We start from the raw sequence: 22,311 nt of genomic DNA, 5'->3' as shown, positions 1-22,311 counted from the left end.
GCCCTTTTGAAAAACTCATGGTGCAGCTCTTCGATGCATACTTTTTATGTAATTCTTTTTTTTTGCGAACGTAGGTCGCAGCAGCATTAGACATTCACGCACATCATCAAAATAGGTTTCTTCTCTAAGTTAAATAAGTACTTTAATACGAGCCTATGTCAGGCCTGGAACATCGTCACGTCGCAGCTTAAAGGACAGATTTGCCTTGACCTGTAAACTCAGTATGACACGTCTACGTGTATTTACCGGCTAGAAACCACATACTCTAGGCAAGCCTTTACTTGATACTGGTAAGTCTCACTGTGTAATTATTAGCACGTGAAAACCAAAAGTGTGTAGTAAAGGTGGCATAAAGTTGTTAGTACTTTTCAAAGGTTCAGTTTAGTCAAAGGACCCAGAACGCCTAATTCTGGGTGGCGACGTTGAGCACACCCGCGTGCGCTATCGCTGCATGGACGTGCGGCAAGTGAGCGTCTAGAACACTGCGATTTACGCGTTTGCTCGGTTAGTGATAGGAGTTGTTAAGCACAGGGTCCGTCCCTGTCTGCCGTCTTTTAGGAGGCTGGAGGGGTGTGGACGCCACCTCCCCCCCTCCTCCCCTCCCTTTTGCAAGGCTCTTCTGAGGCGTCCTTTCTGTCGTTAAGTGTCGCTGCTGGGTAGACGGTGCGGCGTTATTAGGGTCCCGTTTGTCTGGCGTCCGCAGATTGCCCATTGATCACGTCCGACTTGACCTCTTCGTCGGTGGTGGACCTCCTCTTTGCGCACAGGCAGCGCGAAACAACAAAAACATTAAAAAGAGACAAGTCAGCTGGACTTGCCACGCACATCCCGACGTCAGCCACTCCTCGCTTTGATGGGTGGGCTAGTCGGGAGACGGACTCGCACCCCCCCCCCCCTCCTCGCCCTTCCTCTTCGCTGACGTTCGCTGATGTGGCGGCGCTCTCTCGTGCCTGCTGCGCAGCTAGCAGCCCTTGGATTTCGCTGCGTCCTGCCAGAATGGACTCTCTGCCCCCTTCTCGTGTAATGTTAGCTTGCTGTTTTGCTCTGGAGAAGAGCGCTTCCTCTTTTCCGGACGCTGTCCCTCTCTTTCGGTCTCTTGTGTGTGCGTACTTTATTTCCGTGACGCTTGCTAGAGGGTGGACGCTGACCAGTGTCCAGCGACGACGCACGCTTGACGGAGTCTGCTGACGCGGCGTTGCTTCGCGCGCGCTTGTTTATCTTTCTTTCCTGCTCACAATTTTTTCCCCTCCTCACTGCCTTGTGTCCTTCCGTTGTTCTGCAGCCCTGTTGGCGTGGTCAGCGTCGTCCCGCGGCTCGCGCGCGCGCGTGCGCACGCACGGAGGCGAACTCGCCTAGGCGCTAATGGGCTCGAAATAAATGGACCATTCTTCGGAGCACGTTTTCTTGCCGCCCTCACGCTGCTCTGGTCAGTGTCGCTAGCTGGACAGTGGGCCGTCCACTTTTTATTTTTTCGCTTGCTCTTTATTGTTAATATTATTCATTTGTTCCCGGCATTCGTTTCTTACTACAGCGCCTCAGTTGCTTCGTGAATTTAGTCTTTGTCTTTTTCTCTTTTTTCCCCCGTCCGGCCAGTTTTTATGGTCGGAAAAATAAAACTAGAAAGCCTAGTTGGCAGTGAGGCCAGCCGGAAGTCCGCGCGTCTTTTGTCCATCCCGAGTGATGACTGTACGACGAGAGCTGTCTCCGGTTTGCCATATCTGATTGGGTGACTCATGGGCCCTAGTTCTGTGAGAAACGCTTAGACAAAAAAAGTGCACGCTCCGATAGTAGCAGAAAGTTTCATCGTCTCTCCTACCTTAGCCTCGTATCTTTAGCTCAGTAAAAGGCATCTAGAAATGGTCGGGAACCTTCTGCCCCTATAGCCGTTCGTTATTTATTATGCTGTCCTATTCATTTCAGTATCTCTTCAGGAGTAACTGAGACCTTTCTCTACATCCGAGAACCATTGTCGTCGTAATGTTTCGCATCTATCCTGACTGCCGATGCTCGAGATTGGCTAGCGTAAGTTTCATGGTTTCTGAACGGCGCGTTACCGTTCCGTGATCGAACCGACCACTTCAGATTCCGCGCTTAGCTTTTCCACATTGAAGCTGAATTTGTGGCGGAGCACGCTTCGCAGACAGCCATCAGAATGTGGCGGGCGGTGCGTGTTAGTACCGGCTGCTGTTTCACGTCGTTTGGCTCGCGTATCATTTTAGCTGATTAACATTTAATTGCTCACTCTATTAACAGCAAGTCTTTCTTCTCGTTCTTTCTTTATTCTGAGTTGGCAGCACTAATGCGACAGATGTGTACAGTACATGCAGGAGGTCAACGTTTCTTATTGTGCGCAATACCGTTACCTTCCATTTGGCGATACTGAATTAAGTTTTGTTCACAATTTGTACTAACATTATTCTTGTTGTTTTACTATTTGAGTCGGTAATTAATACTGCACAGACGTAGTAAACGGCCTCCTCAGCACAAGTTGCTTTGCAGACGGATTTCAATTTTATAGTCAGGGCTTCCATATGTAACCTGTGTTTCGACGTGGCGTTTTGTGGCCTTCAAGTGGCCTTCATCCTTGGTGGCACGTGCTTCACTCCTTGTGGGCGATAGAGATGCTCCGTTTTAATGACACGCCTTGGTGGCTCTCTGGCTCTGTCGTTCTGCCGTTCAGAGGAAAAGTGGCGGACTCTGCTACTGACAGCGGGGGCGGCATTTCAATGGGCCCGGAGAATAAAAACGCTCGTGTACAGCTGTTTTGGTGCGGGGCGAAACCTCCTGTGTTTAACATTAATCCGCGACCTTCCACTGCGGCTTCTTTCATAGACCCGCTGTGCATAGTGTAATAAGGCAGTACTCTATCAGTCCGATCTAACGAACCGGTACCTTATATGTATCGCCAGACTAAACATAAAATCCTCATTTATAATAACTGTGCGCGATAAACGCAGAACTCGCAGCATTCGTCAGCGGTACCGTGGTTCTTTCGGTTTTGCGAGTTTAGAGCTTCGATCACGGCTCTGTTGCAAAACTTGGCGTTATAAGAGGGTCGACGGGGTGTTTGTTGGTGAGAATTCGGGACAATAGGGAAAGAGTCTACCCTGACACTGTATAGTTTAGCGAACTCCTTGGGGAATTGGTCATGGTGCGCAAAAACATCTTCGACAAATCATTGCGGCGTGCCATACACGAGCCTAAACCGAACGTGAGCGACATTTTGTCATCTTGGAGACCGTCGGCCTCCCTTCAGCGCGCATCATCCTTCACTGATATTCGTGCTTCTACCGCGTGCAACGCGAACTGTGCGGGCTAGAAGCGCGCGGCAGAGGTCGGCCGCATCTCCGCGCCTTATCGCGACGCGGCGGTCGCATTAAGCCCTCGGCGTGCGGACACTGGACACTGCTCCTCCCTGGTCATGCGCGCGCACCGAGTTTGGGGAGAGGGCCCGAGATAACACTACTGGAGTCCGGCAGCAGCAACCCATTAGCGCATTGCGCCCTCCATAAGCAAGCCTGCTCAACGGCGCGCCTCTTGTGGCGCCCACACAAGCCAGGCGCCCTTGTGCGTGGTGTTTCGGAAAGGGGGAGGGGGTTCTAGGGTGGCCGGATTCCCGGCGGCGCGGCTCGGGGGGCTCCCCCTCTCCTCTGGCCGGAGAATATTCGCTCGCCTCGGGCCAATCGGATTAATGCGAGTCGGTCCCTAATGTGATAAGGGAGTGTGCCAGCGGCGATGAGGTTGGCTACGAAGAGGAGCCGGGAAGCGCACCGGATGCCCGACTCTCGGCAACACCGCTGGTTGCTTCGCGGTGGCGGCGGCGTGCGATATGCTGGCCGCTCCTTGGCCGCGCGCTCGGCTTTGGCGGTCTTCGTCCGGCGGCGCAAGAGCGAGGGACGTTCAGTGTAACCCAGCGTATGCTCTGTTAACAACGTGAAAGGTCAACCGCCCTCCATTCAACTCCGATGGCGCTTTCTCTGCGAAGATCACCCCCCCCCCCCCCTCTGTCTCTCTTTCTCTTTTTTTCAATGCGCTCATAATGTGAAATTTATAGCCCGCTAAGCAGCAAGCAGTAAGTTTATGTTGTTAGGCTGTTTAAATGCGGGACCTCTAACGCTTCAGGACCATGCGTCGAAGAATACTCTAATGTTCACCGTCCATGTTGAGTTGGATGGAAATCCCTGAGAGCCACGCTTTTTTTTATTTTGTCGCCGGACTGTGGACGTTTTCGATATAAATTTTTAATTATTTTACGATAGCTTCCTATGCATATTTAATTGATACACGCTCTTGTCTGGGGAGAGCTGAAAGTCGCGGGATCAGCGCCTTCTAAAATTTACGTTGTTGTTACCTAAACGGGTTAAACCATTACCGACTTCAATTATTTATCTTGTCCAGTTGGGTGCAGACATGCTCAATGTGTAACTGTTTTGTGCGTGTGACCAGCCAACTTACGTGCAGCGACATCAAAATTAATTATCTACGATGGCTAATATCTATGTGGTTGTATTATTCATGGCCAGCGAAGGATATCGTACTTGGATTTACTGTCGTCTTTTCATACTTGTATTTCTTTTGACTTCGTTAAAATTGCCGATTTCTTATGGGATAATACGCTGCGTACGAAAATTGGGCAAGAATTCATTCCTACTTTGTTTATTTTTGCCTGCTTGTAATTCAGACAAAAATGGAAACAGACCAGCGTTCATGGAGGGATTCCACAAGTCGAATGAGCTGGCAGAGGCAACTTCAATGTTGGCTTTGTATGTTGGGTACTTTTATAAGAGAATTTAATGAGCGGTTTCGAATCGTGTTGTATGCTACAGATTATTTTATTATTGAGCTTGCTTGCATGAGGAACTCGTGTTCCCTATTTCAGCAATAGTCAGTAAAATCTGCGAAGAACCTGCTGCTTAGCAAATGATAGTTTAAAGAGGCCTCACGCGAAGTAAGACAGAAATGGCAATCACTATCTATTAGCGACGTGCACGGGATTGCCAATGTTACCTTACGGCCGTATCGAAGTTATTCTGCCGTGGTGCAAGAGTAGGGCACTCTACCGACTGAACTGTCCACGGGAAGTTGGACATATGTGAGAACTCGTGTGTTGTAATTCAATGTGCAGGAGTCGTGTGCCTTTTTCGTGTATTGAAATGCTGGCTGAATTGCTGCTTGTTGAGAGTATATGTCGGCATAGGTATTCCAAAATTGAGGTACTTATAAGCAGTATCCATTCAGCTAAACAAAATAAACAAACTGAAAAAATAGATTTAAAAATTTATTTCCCCCTCCCCCCTCCCCCCCCCAAAAATAAAGAAAATATATCTACTCAGAATATGCTTTCGTAGTACCGCTCTTCATTTCATGCTGTGATTTATGGTTGTCTTGTCGAACACCTCGAAGTTGTTTGTTTCCATCTGAATACATTCAGTGTGGTTACAGCCCGTTCTGGCGTTCGGCGGTCGAGCCTCTGCGTTTTCTCGCCTTCCTTCCCTCCATTCGGCTCGGTGCGAGACTCCTGACTTCGAAGAGTACATTCATGAAACGTACATTCATTGCAAAAAAAGACGCACGCACATAAACGTACAAACGACAGTTACCTTTGCCTGTTCTCAGAGCTGCACATCTTGAATCTGTTCCCAACTCGACCAGTCCTCCATTCTTCATCGAAAGGCACCTTTCCTGCTGAGTTTAGATCTTCTCACTTGCACGCAATTGGAGTTCCCCTTGCAAAATTGGTCATCGCGAGTTTCGACCGTGGAAGACTAGTCGAGTTGGTTGTCGCGAGGTTTCTCTGTTTTTCCTTTTTGGCTCATACCGCGGGCGTCGACCGCCGGCGCTCGGTTCAGGTGGCGTCGCGCATCCGGATTGCTTTCCCCGCGGGGAGAGCAGCGAACTGGGCACCAGCCCTCGCAGGCTCCAAACGAAGCCGCGCATCCGCTGCCTAACGCCTGGCCGCGGCGGCACGAGCGGTCTCTTGCGTCTTCGCCGCCACCCGTGGCGGTCGGAGGAGCTGAAATTGCCTCCGGGGTTGCGCCCTCTTTCCCTTTCTTTATCATTATTCTCTGGGGTTGCTCGCTGTGCTCGGCGGCTGGCCCGCCCGGCTGGATCTGTCCAAACTTTGGATGGATTACGAGTAATCTTTCGTAACCCTGGGCGGGGTGAGGGCGGCGAAGGGCTTTCTTTCCCGAATGACGACGCGCTCCCCAAAAAAGCAGCGCTGCGCAGACAAATGCGTGCCTTGCCCACCACTGCCCCTCTCCTATTCTTCCCTTCTCCTCGTCTGCCCTTTGGGGAGGTGGGTAGGAAAACGAGGAAAAAGCCAAGAACGGTCCGGTAATGGATTTCTGGGCTCTCTGCATGACTGCTGGCCGCTGCCCCTTTCACTATTCCGAGCTTTCGTGCTTTCTTTTTTTTTATGCCTCTGTTCTTCCTTGGGGCTCACCGACTTTGCCTTCCTCACTTTCTTCTTCGTGCGCTGACCCCCTCCCCTTTATTTTTTCTGCCTTTCATGAAGTTTTGCTTTCTTTATTACTTTCCATATGCGCCCAAGATTGCGACGTGGTCTGTTTTCCTCAGCAACAGCGTGTTTGTTGTCTGTTCATCAAGCTCTCTCCGTTACAACGCAAGCGTCCACATTTTGATGACGATATTCGCATACCCATATCGTGCACGCGCGGCTGCCCGCCTGTACGTGGAGGTTGATTGCGATTACCTGGATTCCGGGCGACTATTCCGAGAATACCTGCTTTAATTGGCAACACGTATATGCCAGAGCTTGTAATATACCTTCATGATTACGTGGCGCTATTTCTCGTACGTCGACCGCCTGTAGTGATGTGTTCACTTTAGGTTCGTCTTGTTTAGACTATAGGTCGAGGGGCACCATATCCGTGTTGGAAATCCACGAATGCGACCACTAGATTTCTAGGAGGCTTCTAGAGGCTTGCTGAAGCTGATCCGTAAACGACTCGGAAGTCTAAGCCGTGGCAGGACTACGTTGAGCAAGAAAAAGAAAAGGCGACGAAAGTAGAGCTTCCCGTCTCCGTGTCCCTAGCGTGTCTGGAATGTCACCGTTTGTTTTGCGGCCTCCCTTCCGACCCGCAGAGAAATGAACTACGCGGATTACCATAACAGCGTGCGCCACCGCACACGCTGGCGCTCCTCTCGTATTTATGGACCGCGCGCACAGGAGCCCACGTACTCGTGGTCGCCTGCTTTCAACGCCCCGAGCGTGCCCTGCAAATGAAAGCGCCCGCGTTCGCTGCGTCCTCGTACTCTTTGTGGTTAACTCGGTGCAACAACACGGCGGGCGCACCTCGTATTTGTTCTCATTCTCGCCGCACTATATGGAGCCGCTCAAAGTTGCTGTTCACGCTCTCTGCGACGTGTTGCTTGGAAGGGGAAAGAAAGAACGGCCAGGTTGGGCCGAGATACGAGAGTCGTTGGGGACGGCAGTCTCGGCGGCGCGGTGGCTAACCGCCTCTATCTACACTGTGGCCGTCGCTGGCGTCCTCGCTGCATAACAGCCCGCCTAGCGCCAGGGCGCTCCCGGGGGCCGATTGAAAATTTAATGGGCCTCGCGCCGCTTCTCGCGGGGACACCGGTGGAGAGGAGTGAATGAAACGCCACTGCTGCGTTCGCCTCGGCGCAGCTCGGCGTCAACTACTTCCAGCGTGTTTTCTTCTTTTCTCGCGCTCTCATGCTGTCGCGGCGTAGTATTCGTACGATGCCGCCTCGTCCCGTGGAACGGTGCATAGCCGACTAAGGGCATAATGCGGGCGGTGTGCCACGGTTCTTGCTAGGTGTCTTTGCTCGCCCTTCGCCGCCGGATTGAGACCCACCGGAAAGAAAGGGGTTGGTTGCCGCGGCACGCGCGTGCACGGGCGACACCGGCGGCCGACGAGCGTCGCCTTCTTGAGTCGCTTTCTTCCCGGCTCCCCTCTTTTATCTTTCTGTCCCCGCCTCGCGTGCACAGCGGCGCCACGTGCGCTCGCACATACGCGCTCACGGGAGCCGGTGTCGGCCGCTGGGGACGCATTCATCTCGGGGCCCAGTTAATGGCCTTACTTGATCGCGCGGCGCGAAGCGGGCGCTGAATATTTGATGGGGCGACTTTGCCAGCAAAGAAAAGGGACTCGCGTCGCGCACGCCGGAGGAGGCGGCAGCTCATTACACCCCGGCTCTCCCCTCCTTCTTTACTCTTGGTCTCGCGTGTGTGTTCGCACGTAATGCCGACGGCCGCGCTGCTCGGAGTGCGAGCCCTGTTGGCGCGCGCTTCTTGTTACGCGCGCGCAGAGCCTGTGGCTTCCTGCTTCGTGGTCGCGCGCGTTTTTCGCGGTTTCATTTATGCTTCTCTTCTTGTAGGAGTGAGCTCGTTTCTCCGCGGTCCGCGCTATTTGATTAGGCGCCGCAGCAGCTACGGCGCACGCGAAAGAATGGCTGCAGCGCCTTGCGGTTTATGCGCGGTGAAAAATGAGCTGCGGCCGTCGCGCGTCTTGGCGTCCGCTTCTCTGCTGCTGGCTCAAGTGCGTTGGCTTAGCCGCTCTCTCCGCTTTCGGGACTGATGCGTGCGCGGCGGCGGTTTTGTCTCCACGCTGTGTACGCCTTCATATCTTGGAAGGTATGTTGCGGGCCTGTACGCCTGCAAGGGATTAGTCTCTGCTGCCAAAGAGCGTGCCATCAAATTGACTTGCGAATAGTCTGAATGTGCCGGTGCAGCCACGCACCATCCTCGTCCGGTTGAGGTCGAACGGTCCGTTTCGTTAAAAATGTTTTCGGCAACAGGATGAAGCGGTAAAAGCAAACGATTCTGACAGCTAGCCTGGTAGGTAACATTCATTCATTCAATTCTTCCATTCATGCTCGCAGCGCTGGAGGAGCGGTCGGTCGTCGTGACCTCTCGGCGCGCGGGCTCTGCTGGGCGCCAGCCAGCCTGGTGCCAGATTTCTCGATCGCGTCCCCCACCTGCATGCCATATCCGCGCTGAAACCAGCCTCGTATTCACGGCACTGTCTCGAAAAGCCGCCGTTGGCGGCTCAGAAAAGAGAAGCTAGTATAGGCTCTACCGAAGGCTTCCTTTAGGTCGGCGTCTTCAACTTTGTCTGCCGTGGTTTCCGCGTATTTCATTTCCCGCCGCGCTGAGAGACACCGCTGCTTAGGTGGGCAGGTGGGGGTGGAAGGTTGTGCCAGCCGGAACTTCCAGGCGGTGGGAGGCAAAAGAAACTCTTGTACAGTGAGCAGTAAAATCCCTCTGTCTGCCCGCTCCGGCTGCTGCTGAATAACTGTTATGGCCCGCTGTTTGGACGACCGCCCTTTCTCTCTCGCCGTTGTCTGGCTTCAACACGTTCAGTCTATTGCATGGTGTGATCTTGCACTACGGTTGTGCTATCCGAAGAGGCCGCTGAGAAGGATGTATTTTTGAGTGTAATGGGTTAACGGAAAAAGAAAGAAAACGGGCTTTGGCTTTGTTTTTTAAGAACCATGTGAACCAGACCGGTGGCACAGCCTGACCCGCTATTTTTGCGAAATTTTCGTCACTTAGGTCAGTTGCTCGACTTAGCGGCTATCGTTTTAACGATGAACCGATGAAAATGACGGTGCGTTCCTCGCGACCTATTACGTGCTCGCTTCAGGCGTGTTGTTAAAACGCCTAGGCACAGTGGGAACCGCACTGTGCCGTCACGCCGCTCGTAGGCTGTAGTTCTAAACATTGTGGACTCGTTTAAGTCGTGTTACTAAGTGGTCAAAAATACGTCTCTCCTGAACGTAGTGTTTGGCTGGATCAAAATATCGCAGACAGTGCTATAGGTGCACTCGTACAACCTCCGTTCCTCGCAGCGTTATACGCGATATCCGTTTCGAAGTTCGCGTTTTCGGAACGTGTGTGTACCCCATGGCCTGATCCCGCTCGCGGATGGGGAAGCCGTTTGTTTGCGCGCTTCGGAATATAAGCACACATTCGGGCAAAGGCAAGCTGCAGGGCTTAGTTTACGCGGAGTTCTCTTTGTTTGCGAGTCATCGCGAGTTGAGCTCCGCGATCGCTCTAGTGCCGGCAACGGTGCCCGATGCTGCGGGCTGTTGCTTATAACACTGCGAACGAGACGGCGGCGCCCAGGCCAGCACTGCCGAGCCGGTGGCGTCTGCGCAGGTGGTCCTAATGTGCCACCCTTCCCACGCGCGCTGGTCAGAACGGGGGCCGCGGTGCGCTTGGCGCGGGCGCTGGAGCCGCGTGATTTGTGGCCGACCGGGACTGGCGCTGAAATGAAAACTGCCCCCGATGCCCGCGGCCTCCTTGGGCTGCTTGCTATCTGGCGCGCGCAACTGCGCGCAATATATCTGCTGCTTCTGTGCGATGCGCGGGCGCCCGACTCCGACGATTTCTTGCCGCGGGTGAGTGGACTTTGGCGCGCAGCAGGTGCGGATAGCGTTTCGGCTGGGGGCAGGACAGGGGCGGCGAGGGGGCCGACAGTGTTACAACTGTTTCGCAGCGCCCACCGCTGGCGATTTCTTTGGCGCTGCGAGTGGCGGGGCTGGTGAGTTGCAACTTGCGGGAAATTACCGCCTGAGCAGAGATGTACTAGATTTCATTTCAAGGTGCGACTTGGATTCCATTTGAGAAACGTTTGCCTAGTCGTCTCCTCGCACTTCTAAACAATTGTGTTACAACATTTTCTAGCAAAGAAATTATGGCATTGTTTTTGAAAGGCTGTTAAAAGGAAAGATAGTGACCTTTGCTGACGAGGTAGTCTTTACAAGTTGTATCGCGCTGACGAAGACCAGACAAGGGCTAAAGTTATTTTTCGTCGTTATACTCCGGAAAGTATTTATCATTACAGCTCGTTTTGATTTAGTCATCTGTGATCGTCGAAGCGCCGAGTAATGATGGTGTTCTTATCACGTTCCATCGTCTCCCATGTCACGATCTGACAAGCGTGGCTGGGTTGTCTCTTCGTCTTGGAAGAATGATTAAAGGGTAAACGAGACAGACTGCCGAGCTCCCTGAGGGAAAGAATAAGAAGGAAAACTGCAGCATTAGAACGGTATGCTCAAGAAAATATGAGCCTCTTCTTTCCTTCTTCCTTCTTTCTTTTTTTTTTTCGCGAGGTCCGAACGCTATCCGTCATTAATGCGCGGCGTTCTTTTAAGAGCAGCATTTTTTGTTCTCCCTCTGTTTATTGCACGCCCACCTTTTTGTCCTCTTTCGCGGGCTCTTCGTTAGGTTGTTTCGTAGTGTGTTATTATCCTTCGTGTTGGCTCGGGTGCTCCGCTAATTGATACTGGTTATTATGCTGCCAGACCCAAAAGAAGGAAGACGGCAGTACAAAAAAAAAAAAGGAAAACCTAATTGGACGGGGAGCCCGCAAGAAAACCCGGCCTCGCTCCTGTGAGCGGAACGATTGGTTGCCTATCACACGTTCGTTAGACCCAAGGCGTAAATTATCCATGCTCCTGTGCGCTTGCAATCGCCGAACCCGCCAACTCCCGCCCATGCATGTTTATTTTTCATTTAGGTATTATTTTTTCTTGGCCTAACCATTACGAATACTTAGCGTCCACTTCTGTCTCATGACGCTACTAATGCACGGTCATTAGACTCTTTCTTTTTCGTTTCCATTTTTTTTCTTTTTTTTTGCTTTCTAAAATGCGCGTTAGGACTATCCACCACATGATACGCGTGGTTTTGCGCGGGCCGATCGAAGATAGCTCGTAATGTGTATGCGTTCTTTCAGTGTGCTACCTCATTTGGTTAATGGACAATCGCAGGTGTGACAGATCTAGGTGATAATATGCGAGCTTACCTTCTCCATTAGGCCGTGCCCTTTTCCAGCATCCTTATCTAGCTATACATTTTTTTTTCTTCAATTATTATTTCTGACACGTTCCGATGCGCATGGTCTGCGCATGTGTTTGTGAATAAAGTGCTCACTTCGCGGCACATCTCAAGCGACCGCCTTCGTCCGTACAAGTAAAAAAAAAATTATCGGGCGTGATACCTGCGCTCTCGTAGAGAACGTAACGACCGTTGCGCCGTATAGGTTGGCTTGGTCTTGGAATTGTGACACCTCACATTGCGCCCGTCTTTGTGCCTCGCCTTTGCATCGCGGTGCATAGCGCCGAGCGCGAGTCCCGATTGCTGGTGGAGCTCGTGTGCTCGTGAGCTGAGAAATCGCTGCTGACGGTTAACTTTGTGAGTGAGGGAGCGAACATGAAACAAAACAAAAAAGTGGCAGCTCAATCGACGGTGCATCTGCTAATCGGAAACTTGTCAGGGCTGCCGTCGAGGCAAATAAAGCAGCAAGGGTGGCAAATAGTCGCCGTGTCCTTTAGCTCGTTTCTCTGTGCTGGGTATGCTCGACGAAAGGAAAAGCAGCAGCCGATGAAAGGGGGCGCCGAAAGCTGGGCGAAGCGCGCCGGCGGATGCGTGTGGAAGGTGTCTTTCCGCCTTGAATGGGGGCGTTGTTTGCATCTTGTTTAGGGCGAAGAAGGGTGTCCCAGACAGGCCCGCTCTTCTTCCTTTTTTCCCTGTCCGCTTCTCGTTCTTAATTTCCCCTTCATCTTGCATTCTTGGCTAGCAGCGGCACTTGGAGAGGAGGGGGATGCCGTCTTTGTCTCGCTTTCAGCGACTGGCTTCGCCGCTTGTTCGCCTGTGTTCTCCTCCCGTCCCCTAATTTTTCGCCCCCTTTTCGGAAAATATCTTATTCCTTTCCGCCGCTTCCTTTCGCGCTGTCTGTCCTCCGCCTCCTTGCTGCCTTTCGCGCAGCTTCCGCCGCTGCTGCAACTGCTGCTGCTGCTGCTGCTGCTCCTCGTACCAGTGTATTGCTGTTTTCTCCGCGGCTTCTTCGGAAGCTCTGCGTGTTTAGCGTGTTGTTCTCTCCTCCCACCACTGGGGGAGGCCTTGGTGCGTGCAGCCTGCGGGGACATCCCTTATTGTTTTTTTTTCCTTTCCTATTTTGTTTCCGCCGCCTTATTTTTCTTTTTTTATCTCCGCCGTCGCTGTGTGCATAGGCGCGCGTCTCAGCAGAGGACGCCGAGCAGCGGCAGCCGGTGGCGGCGGCCTGTGTCCCGTGATGGATGGCGCCCTCCTCTCGAGCACGTCCCCGCCGTCGCCGACCCGCTTCTCTCGCTAATTTCCGGAAGATGCTGATCCTGCTGCGTGCGCCTTTCCTCCTCCGTGCCTTCGCTTCTCGACTGCGGCGTGGGCGACGTCTCTCTCCACTTAGAGTGTAGGAGGTGGTGCGTTTTCACTCCTTCTTAACGGCATCTGTTTCGCTCCCCTTGGAAGCGTTTGGTATCCGGGCTCCCTGCGTTTCGCCACCGTGGAGTGTGTCGTCGCAGCGCTCGGCATCCACGCCCGCGTTTTCGCGGGCTAGTCTCGGCGGTGCTGTCTGCTCTGCCGAGGGCGCTCGAACAGTCGCCTTGTGCTCCTGACAGAACGGCGAGCGTCCTCGCAGTGAAACTGTGTGATTTAGAGATGCCGCATCAATGAAACCACAACGCATATGAGTGCGGGATAGTACGGGACATCCATTGGAACAGCGTGTTGTATCCGCAGCTCTGGAAAGGGATGTGACCTTTCGCCTTTGCCATGTGATAAGCTGCTTATGACGCTATTGATGTGCACCAGGGGTTGGAGAAGGCGTTTTTCCTTTCTTCCGAAGTTGCGGTAACTTGATTTGAGTTGAAAGTCCAAATGATGGTCCCTCGGCGGCTTCGTGCAACTTCCCGAAAAGCGGAAAGAGCAACAGAGTGGTTGCGAAGCCGGTTAACATCTGATGTGTGTGTCGCGGCGTTAGCGTAGTATGCACGGCGAAGAATCGACAGAAGGAAAGAAAGAAAAAACAACAAAGAAACAGATCACAGGCATCACCGCCCACTTTGTTCAAGTAACAGTCAAAAAAGCGCTGTACCAGCTGGTCTTTCCTGCGTGAGATAAACTGAACCGAAGAGCGCGCTTCATTCAAGAACTACGACACCTTGGAAGATCAGTGCAGGCTTTTCATCTCCTGCCTGCCCACTGCCGCTTAGTTAATAGTTAATTCACGTGCTTTCTTTCTGTATATGCAACGCGATTTTGTAAATAAGAGTTGCGGCGTAGCCCGCGGTTAATGACTCGCGCCGGTGGCATCAGCTCTATGTTAAAAAAATTAAAAAATGCTCCCATAATGAATGCAGCAATCTTCACACAGAGACGTCGCAAAGACGGCTGTGAAACGCGCCGACCTCGTAGCCTACATTTCGCTTTAAAGGCGAGTCGGCGATCGTGCGTAACCGCGGACATCATCATCGGCGTGGTTCTCCGATTGAAGCGAGAACCACATCCCGGCTGCCTCGCCCCCTTTTCGAAGCCGTCGTTACTCGTCGCTGCCAGCGGTAATCGCGTACAGGGTCGCGGACGCGCTGAGCGGCGACCCTCCCTCTCGTACGGCATTAGGCGGCGATCATAGGGTCGTTTGCTCAGGGCGCCCCGTGTCGTTACTGCGCGTCTCAAACCGAGGGCCCGGGCGGCGAACGAAGAAGAGCTAAACTCTTCTCCTGCGTGTGTGTTCGCCTGCCGTTGCTGGGGAACGAGCCGCCGCGACTGTTACGGGAAATGGGAGGTCGGCGCTTTTACGAGGTGGGCTGCGAATACGACCGGGGCCGATACCGCTGGCGCCGCTACTGTACTGCAGCCGCTGCTGTTGCTTCTGCTTCTCGGCTGGCATTTTATTGCCGCCCGCCCGGCTGCTGTCGTAGACCTCCCCGGTACTCGGGTTGCACCTGCAAGATTTCTCTCCGTTCCCTGGATGCTGGCGCTGCCGTGGACTCGTGTAGGTGTGCTGCTCGGAGTGGCGCTCGCTGGTGAACTGGTAGACGCAGCTAGCGAGGCCGCTCCTGCGGAAGGCGCCGAGGCAACAGATGCGGGCTTTAATTCTTCGAGCACAGAACTATGCGCAACTTCTGCCAACCTGTACAGAGCCGACTCATTCGTCGCTGCAACGGACGTCGAAGAAAGGGGCCACTGCTGTAATTAACAGTTTGGAAGTGGTGGCATTATGCCCCCTAAAGTAAGGATTCTCTCAGTGGAAATGGTCAAGAGACAGAAATTTTTGCCTTGCATGTGAGGCGGCAGTAACAATTATTTCATATGCATGTAATACATCTTTAATTTACCAACTCCTATTAATTAATATTCACTGTTGGAAGCAGCAGCAATTCCGTTACTTGCACGTGGCATCGTTGCTTCTCCTAGTTGTTTGTGGTCGAGCCCTTCTGGTGTGAGCGGCCGCACACTTTTCCAAATCGTTGTTGGTTCCTGGGAGTTACGTGACTGCTCCTCAAAAACGCTCCGGGGAGCATTGCGTTCCTCTTTCTTTATTTTATTTTTTTTCCTTACCCGTGGCTGCGGTCGAGAGAAATAGCCGCCTCTGAGCGAACCCTTGAGACTTCCGATAGCCCAAACTGTGCCCCCGGGCCCGGACGCCGTCGGGGCGGGGAGCGCTCCTGTGAGAACAACACCGGGCGCGCATTGCTGGTTCAGCGGCGCACCGGCCGCTCGACCGCCGACGTGTCGTTTAGCGATTCTCGTTGTCCGCATAGCGCGATGGTAGTGAGCAACCCCCCCCCCCCCCCCGTAACTCGTTTTTATTTATTTCGTGCTCCCTCTCTCAAAACGTGGAATTCTTGCTATTCGTTCAAGGATTTGGCCGTGTATCTTGCGCACGCCGCGGATACACCGATGGCCGTGGTTTCGTCTCTGGGTAAGGCTCTGTGCTGTGTCCACAGTTCTCGCTTGTTTTCCCCCTTTGTTAGAATGTTTTCCTTTTCGACCTTCGGTGTGCGTGCTCTCTATATCCTCCGCTTTGCTTTCTGTGGGGTCTGGCAGTGATACCCTCCGGCGAATCTTTTGATTTCTTCGTGGTCGTAGTCTCCGGGGTCCTGTTTCCTGTACCACCAGTGGCGTAGAAAGGCGAAATGTGCGTAAAGAAAAGGAAGTGTTACGATTCCTCCGCGAGCCCGGAAGGTTCGAAGCGCTGGCCGCTGTAGGTCCTGAGCGTCTGCATTGGCGCGCTAGCCTTGCCTCTGTGGTGTACGTTCTTTCTTTTTATTCTTGTATGGCCTGGAGGGTGATCTCCAAGTTTTGCTTCTCGTTGCGACTCTCCAGGTTTTCTTTTTTTTTTTCGTGGTATGATACTTACGCGCACCACAGTGACCAAAACGTTTGTCTCAGATGTAGTGCATTTAATTTATGAAAAGATAGCAGTTGCGTTGGGTAGTGAAAACCACCCCGTGTACAATGGACCTGCAGTAAGGTCGTATCAGTTATCTATTGTAACTGAATTAGCGCAGTATATTCTATACAGAGGATTCAGTCTACATCGGCTGGTCTCTTTTGCAAGGACTCCTTCGCGCCGTGCTCAGGTGCTGATGACTGAAGTAAGCTGTTTTTTGGCAGTTAGCAGCGCTGAAACTTCGAGTGCCAACAGCAACGCCGTAAAGCCCAGCCTAGCGAATGGAGGCAAGTTTTTAGCAGCACATATGCTGTGATTTCGCGAAAGCAAGTTTATCGCTCATCGGGAAGCACGTGTTTCCTGTTCCTGACATAACTACGCACCGGCATGCTAGAACGTAGGAGCGTATGCGCTTTTCGCAACTAGCACGGTCATGAACAGAGCAGGGCTGGACGCATTGGGCTAAAGCAAACTCTGTGAAAGGAGCGCTTCTTTTCTCGTTCAAAATGACCTGTCATTTTTTAGTCTCCGTACCGGACTGCGTCAGCATCATTTAGTTGCACTCCGAAACTATCGTAGCGCCTCTTAGCCAGCGTTGGTTCCTCATAGGATGTTCGTGTTTCACAACACGCCACGAATAAAATTTTTCTATTTTATGCGAGAACTCAATGGAGAAGCTTACGAGAAGACGGCAAACACCGCAGGAAATCAACCCTAGGCTGAAAACACCTCCAGAAGTGGTGTCCAGGGAATAAAAGTATAGCCTCCTGCTCGTAAAGCATTGGTGCAAATGCATGTCTAAAGTAATTTTACCCTTGACTGCTTCTCCATAGGCGCCCGTGGTAACCGGCACGTACGAAGGGATTGGTCTTTTACGATAGTTTCTTAGCTCAAATAGAGACAAACGGCCGAACGGCTAACTTATTTGCCCGCTGAACATATACATGATAGTCTTCCTTGTCAACTAGAAGTTTAAAAACGTTTCTTTGTTTCCTTAGTGCACTTTTCATCCTTGCGTCATCCTAGTTCTAGTTGCACCGGCCGTAGGAAAATAAGATGCACATGTTGAGTGCTGCTGTTGCATAGTGCTATAACTAGCGTTTTACCGACTCGCGTCAGGCTCGCGTTAGCCGAAAGTTGGCCTTTCTTTATGAAATCACTTACGGCTGGAATCGGGCTGGACGATACCGAACGAATCGAGCTCCCGCTTAGAGCCGATCCAACTCCGGCGTGGTTGCGCCCATTCCTGGCGAGACCCGCCCAATGGGTATTTCTCTCCGTTTGTTTTCTACTCTGATTTAACCGCGCGGCTGGTGAAAGCGTCCGTCGGGTGAAAAGTGATCGGGACTCCACGCACCGGTGGCGCTCTCTCCTTGCTCGGTCACACTGAAAGGGCGACTCGAGAAACGCCAACCGAGCGAGCTTTCAGCATCGCCGTACGTTTGTCCGTTCGCCTGATCGTTTGGTTGGCCGAAAAAAAAAAAGGGACCTTGGGGGGAGAGGGGCGAAGAGAACAGCGTATACGATGCGCGTCTTTTTTCGGAGTAGCGCTGGTTTCGCCTGCTGCGCCGCGGAGGAGGACGGCTGGTAGAGGCTGTGAGAGAGGCGAGCTAGCGACCGCCGCCGCCTCGGTGGCCGGCCGTGTCTCTTTTGTGTCGCTGGGCGCCCCGGCGCTATCGACAGGATGCGAGCTGACGAAAAGAGGTTTGATGGAGAAGAAGGGTGGGGAGGCCGCTTTCCTTTCGATTCCAGTTCTCCCTCCCGAGCGCCTTGGGGCGGCGGCGAGCCTTGTTCTCTGGACGCGTAATAGATGATGCCCATTAAGAGAAATGGTTACCACACTCATCACTGTCCCCGCGAACAAACAGGGGGCCTCCAGGAAATGGCAGCCTTCCAGGGAGAACGGAACCCTAGAACGCCCTCCGCTCTTTCCTCCCTTTGGCTGCCCTGCGGCGGCGGCTGCCTACACCATTGAACGGCGGCACGCACGTTGGCCAGCAGCGAGCGGGGCAGAAACTGCACCAAATTGTGTGTATATGCGGATAAAATGGTTCAACTAAAGCGTCAACCAGAAGAGAATCGAAAGATGAGAGCGAAAAAGAAAAAGAGCTTTTTCGTTGTTATTGTCTGCGTCTGTTTCTGTGCTCCTAGGAAAGGATCTGTGATAGCCAGATGATAGCCAACGGCGCGGAGGGAGCTCTAGTTCTTGACCAATAGTGACTTGTGACGGCAGTCACGTGTGTGGCGTCCGGCCAATGGTGCTCACGAACGAGCGAGAGGGAGCCGCAAGGAGTTGGTGCGTGAGCTACATTTAGCTACGCGTTCTGATTGCTTGAGTGTGGGGAGGGGAGACTGTGATCATGTTTCTACCGTGATCTTGTCGGACTCTTGGAAAAATCACCCCCCCCCCCTCATTTTCTTCTCGTAATGTTTCAATGAATCGCTACTCCTCTCACATGGTCCCTTTGATGCTGCGTCTTCGTTCACTGGTGGATGCGCCGAGCTGCCGGCCGAAAGGGTCTGCCTTCTTCGATGTCTGTCGTTCTGCTGCTCTATTGGCTTGTATGCCGCTTCGCAGAGGTGGAAAAAAAAAATGCCGCTTGTGAGCCATTTTCAATCTGCTAGATTACTTGTTTTTCCGACGCCCTTGTTCCTTCGCCCATTGCATCCGTTTACTTTTTCAACGCACAACGCGATTTGCATGTTGCTAGTCATTCGGTAACCGTTTTCTGTTCGACTCCAAGAGATTTCAATGACTTTTCCATGGATGTGTGCTGTTGTGGGCTATTGCTTGCTTCCTTTTGATAACAGCGATTCTTTGCGCAGATGTCGAGATCTAAAGCGAATATTTTTATATTTTGTCAACCTGTGGAGCCTGTGAAGCTCTGATTTTTCTGGATCCGAACGTCGGAGTGTCTAAAAAAACTGGCAGTAATACAACAAAGCCCAACTCACTGTACCCATAGCAGTTCGTGCCTCTGAAGCAACTATTCTGCTCAACACGAAAGTACGCCGAAGTACCACTAGCTTGTGGCGCATCGCCAGTGGGCAAATATTTCATCCAAAGTCGCAGCTTATCGTGATATTAAGGTCGAGTGGGCAATTCAACGTGCCTGCAGAGTAGCCTTAACGCCGCTATTGGTACCATAGTTAGTCGTAGCGCTCCGCACGAAGTCTTCTCGCGACGTGTAATCGATAAAAATAAAATAAAGTAAAAAACTGGTGCCATTTTCGACGCCGTTCGTGGTGTAGGCCATTTAACCTGAATGCCTTCCCGCCCTTCATTTGGAGTTGCTGCACTCTGAATTCACATCTGCGCGCCTGTCAGTCCGAATCTTGTGTACGAAGCGAACGCTTTGCGTCCGGCGAGCAGCGACCTCCCCGCACGCTGTCTTTCCCGCATTAGCACCCTTGCCGCGGGAAAGCCGAACGCGCGGATGCGTGATGGGCTTGCGCGCGGCGTCCGCCGCTGTGCGCCTGCGGCCGCAGCGCGTGAACTCGCCCGTGGCCGTAGTGCCTCTGTAGCAGTTACCGGCGCCTAACGCTTTTTATCTCTTCCCCTGCTCTTGTTTCTTCATCTTCGCCACCGCCCGTGTACGTTCTCTAACTATGGCCGGACCTAGTTTCGGTGTGGGCTTCGCTACACTCTGCTCTGACGGCGTGACGCCTGGCCGCTTGTCCGTTTGAATTTAACGCCCGGCGTGTGACGGGCCGTCCGATCAGCGTTTGGCCACGTCCCATAATGCTATTATTTGGGCAGCAGCAGCAGCGCCGAGGAAAAACTGGCCTCCGCCGGGAACTTTGTTGGCCAGCCCGTTTCAATCAGATAAAAGGGGGGGCCCTTTGTGGGCTGGAAGGCCACCAGAAGAGAAGAGGGAATGAGCCCGCTTCGCGCACCTTCTGCCGGTCACCCCTCCCTCTTTCTGTGCTCCGGTGTGGGCGCTTGGCTGTCAGCCGGCGGCCGATGGAAACCAAGCCACCATCGCCGATGATTAGGCCTCCCCACCCGCGCAGCCATGCGCGCGTTGTGCGCTTGCTCGTTGGGTCGGGCCTACGCCCAGTGCGCTGTTGCGTTCCTACTAGCTTCGAGGTTGCCGTGTTTTCATCCAGGGCGGCCAATGCTCCCTTTGCTCCCTGCGGTTGGGGTCCGATTCGTTCTCGCGCTGGATGCGCGAGAATGCCTCTGAAAACTCCATGCCATCTTTGTCCACGTTGCCCTTTGACCGGTATTTCAGTGAAAGTGGCTTTTTCACATGACGTATCCAGCGCTCCCTCCGCCGCCACTTCGTCCAGTCAAGCATTCACGTCAGCAACTAATTAGGCATAGCTGTATACGCTTTGCAAAGAGCCTGGATGTGCCAGTACACAGCGCTGCGTGTACTGCGTGTACACAGTGATGTGCGAGATTGCCATAAACTATTAGAGCTTCATGTCGTATTTTTGCTATAGATTTCGGGAGGACTCAGGGTGTCAATAAAGTTCGGCTCATCATCGCGCGGGTGGCTGAGAGCGTATGACCGCCCTTTACTGAAGGGTCCTTTCCCAGGTGGATATCATTGGTGCTAATGGTGACGTACCTGTGTAGTACGCTGGAGGTTCGGAAGCTTTCACATAGTCTAAGTCCCATTATCTATATTTCGCAACTTCCGGCAATCGTCTCGCGCGAACTGATTGAAGCGCGGGTTGAGATGCACGCATTTATTATTCGCCAACGCCCAAAAGCGACTGCGCTTTCGCGGTCGCTGAATGTGTGGACGTCGCTGACCCGTGTCGCTTTTCTGTCCTTTTCCAGGCGTGCAACGAGTTCACGACGCACGTGATGAACCTGCTGCGCGAGCAGAGCCGGACGCGTCCCATCACGCCGAAGGAGATCGAGCGCATGGTCCAGATAATCCACAAGAAGTTCAATTCCATCCAGGTGCAGCTCAAGCAGAGCACCTGCGAAGCCGTCATGATCCTCCGCTCCAGGTTCCTCGACGCCAGGTACGTGGCGCCTCTCCCATCTGTGGCGTTCCCGCGGTTGCATTTCGGCGTTCCAGAGGCGGCACGCGCCCGATTTCGGCGGGCGAGGAGCTAGCTATTTGCCTGCCGCGTGTGCATCAGCGGTGCGGTGTTGCTTGCTCGGAACACCGCCTCTAATTCGGGCCATATCGTTTTTACTGCAGTCCTACAGCTAAATATGTTTTTCACCAGGAGTGCTCCCTATGGCAGTGTGTTGCATTCCGCGCGAATAAAGTAGTTTAGTCATACACGCGACTCGTATGATAACGACTTTCTGTGATAAAATAACAAATTAGGCGTTTCTCTTTTTCTTTTTTTCTTGTAGCTTTGTAGCAGCGATATGTAGCACACTACTGCTGTTTCAGTTTAGTTAAACAACGTAGCGCGTACGCGCCATAAAGTTTGCGCCCTCTGTCTGACCCTAGTAACTTCATGTTTTGTAAAGGCTTGAAATGGGCTGCTTGCCTTCTGCGACTCTGTGCCGACCTCTTATGTGTTCGGCAGTGCTGTGCCCAGCGTTGCTTTCGCTAAACCTTTTCCTGCGCACCGCCGCTGTTGCATTCGTGTACGCGCTCTAATGAATTCCGTACAGACCGATGTTCGCCTTTCAGGGCAGTGGCATATGGTGAAAAAGTAAACAAAAAGACGAAAGGAAAAAGGCCATCAGCGCCTGGCATCGAAAAAAAAGCAAAAGTGCCCGCGCGGCTTTTATCTGCAGGATAAGCCGTGATAAATCTACCCCGCTCGTCCCTGCAGCATGCGTTCGCGCTTCGCAGCGTCCGCGGGAAGCCGCTCTTATTATTCGCAGCGTCCCTCGGGATCTTCCCCTTGAGACTCGAGAGCGGAGGGGGGGCTCTCTGCTCTGAGCGGTGAGCGTCGCGGTTCGAACCCCTGCATCACACCGTGCAGGCGAAAATACTAAGCCGCCTTTCTTTCTCTTTTCTTTCTCTTGCGCTTTCGCCTCTTCGCTTATCTTCGTTTGTGTTGCCGTTGTTTCAGCGTTGCTTTCGTGCAGGGCAACTTTTTAAAGGCGAGCCTTCGCGTCAAAAGAAAACAAAAATGACAAAATCCCGCTCGCTCATGCTAGTTCGCGGCATTA

General features: G+C 52.7%; 1 protein-coding gene across 6 annotated transcripts in view; it reads left to right on the top strand.

Annotated features, from left to right (window-relative positions):
• The window catches only part of exd (PBX homeobox extradenticle), a 473,641-nt gene that overhangs the window by 303,437 nt on the left and 147,893 nt on the right, over positions 1-22,311 (top strand). For all 6 annotated transcript variants that reach the window (XR_011509485.1, XR_011509484.1, XM_070528606.1 and 3 more), the window contains exon 4: positions 21,004-21,194. Coding sequence is in view for 4 of the 6 variants with exons in the window: in XM_070528606.1 (XP_070384707.1) it covers positions 21,004-21,194 (191 nt within the window). In the remaining 2 variants the exon portion in view is untranslated. The remainder of the gene's footprint in view (positions 1-21,003; positions 21,195-22,311) is intronic.

The sequence above is a fragment of the Dermacentor albipictus genome, unplaced genomic scaffold (genome assembly GCF_038994185.2).
Source record: "Dermacentor albipictus isolate Rhodes 1998 colony unplaced genomic scaffold, USDA_Dalb.pri_finalv2 scaffold_13, whole genome shotgun sequence".
Lineage (NCBI taxonomy): Eukaryota > Metazoa > Arthropoda > Arachnida > Ixodida > Ixodidae > Dermacentor > Dermacentor albipictus.
This window is presented reverse-complemented; position numbering and strand designations above follow the sequence as displayed.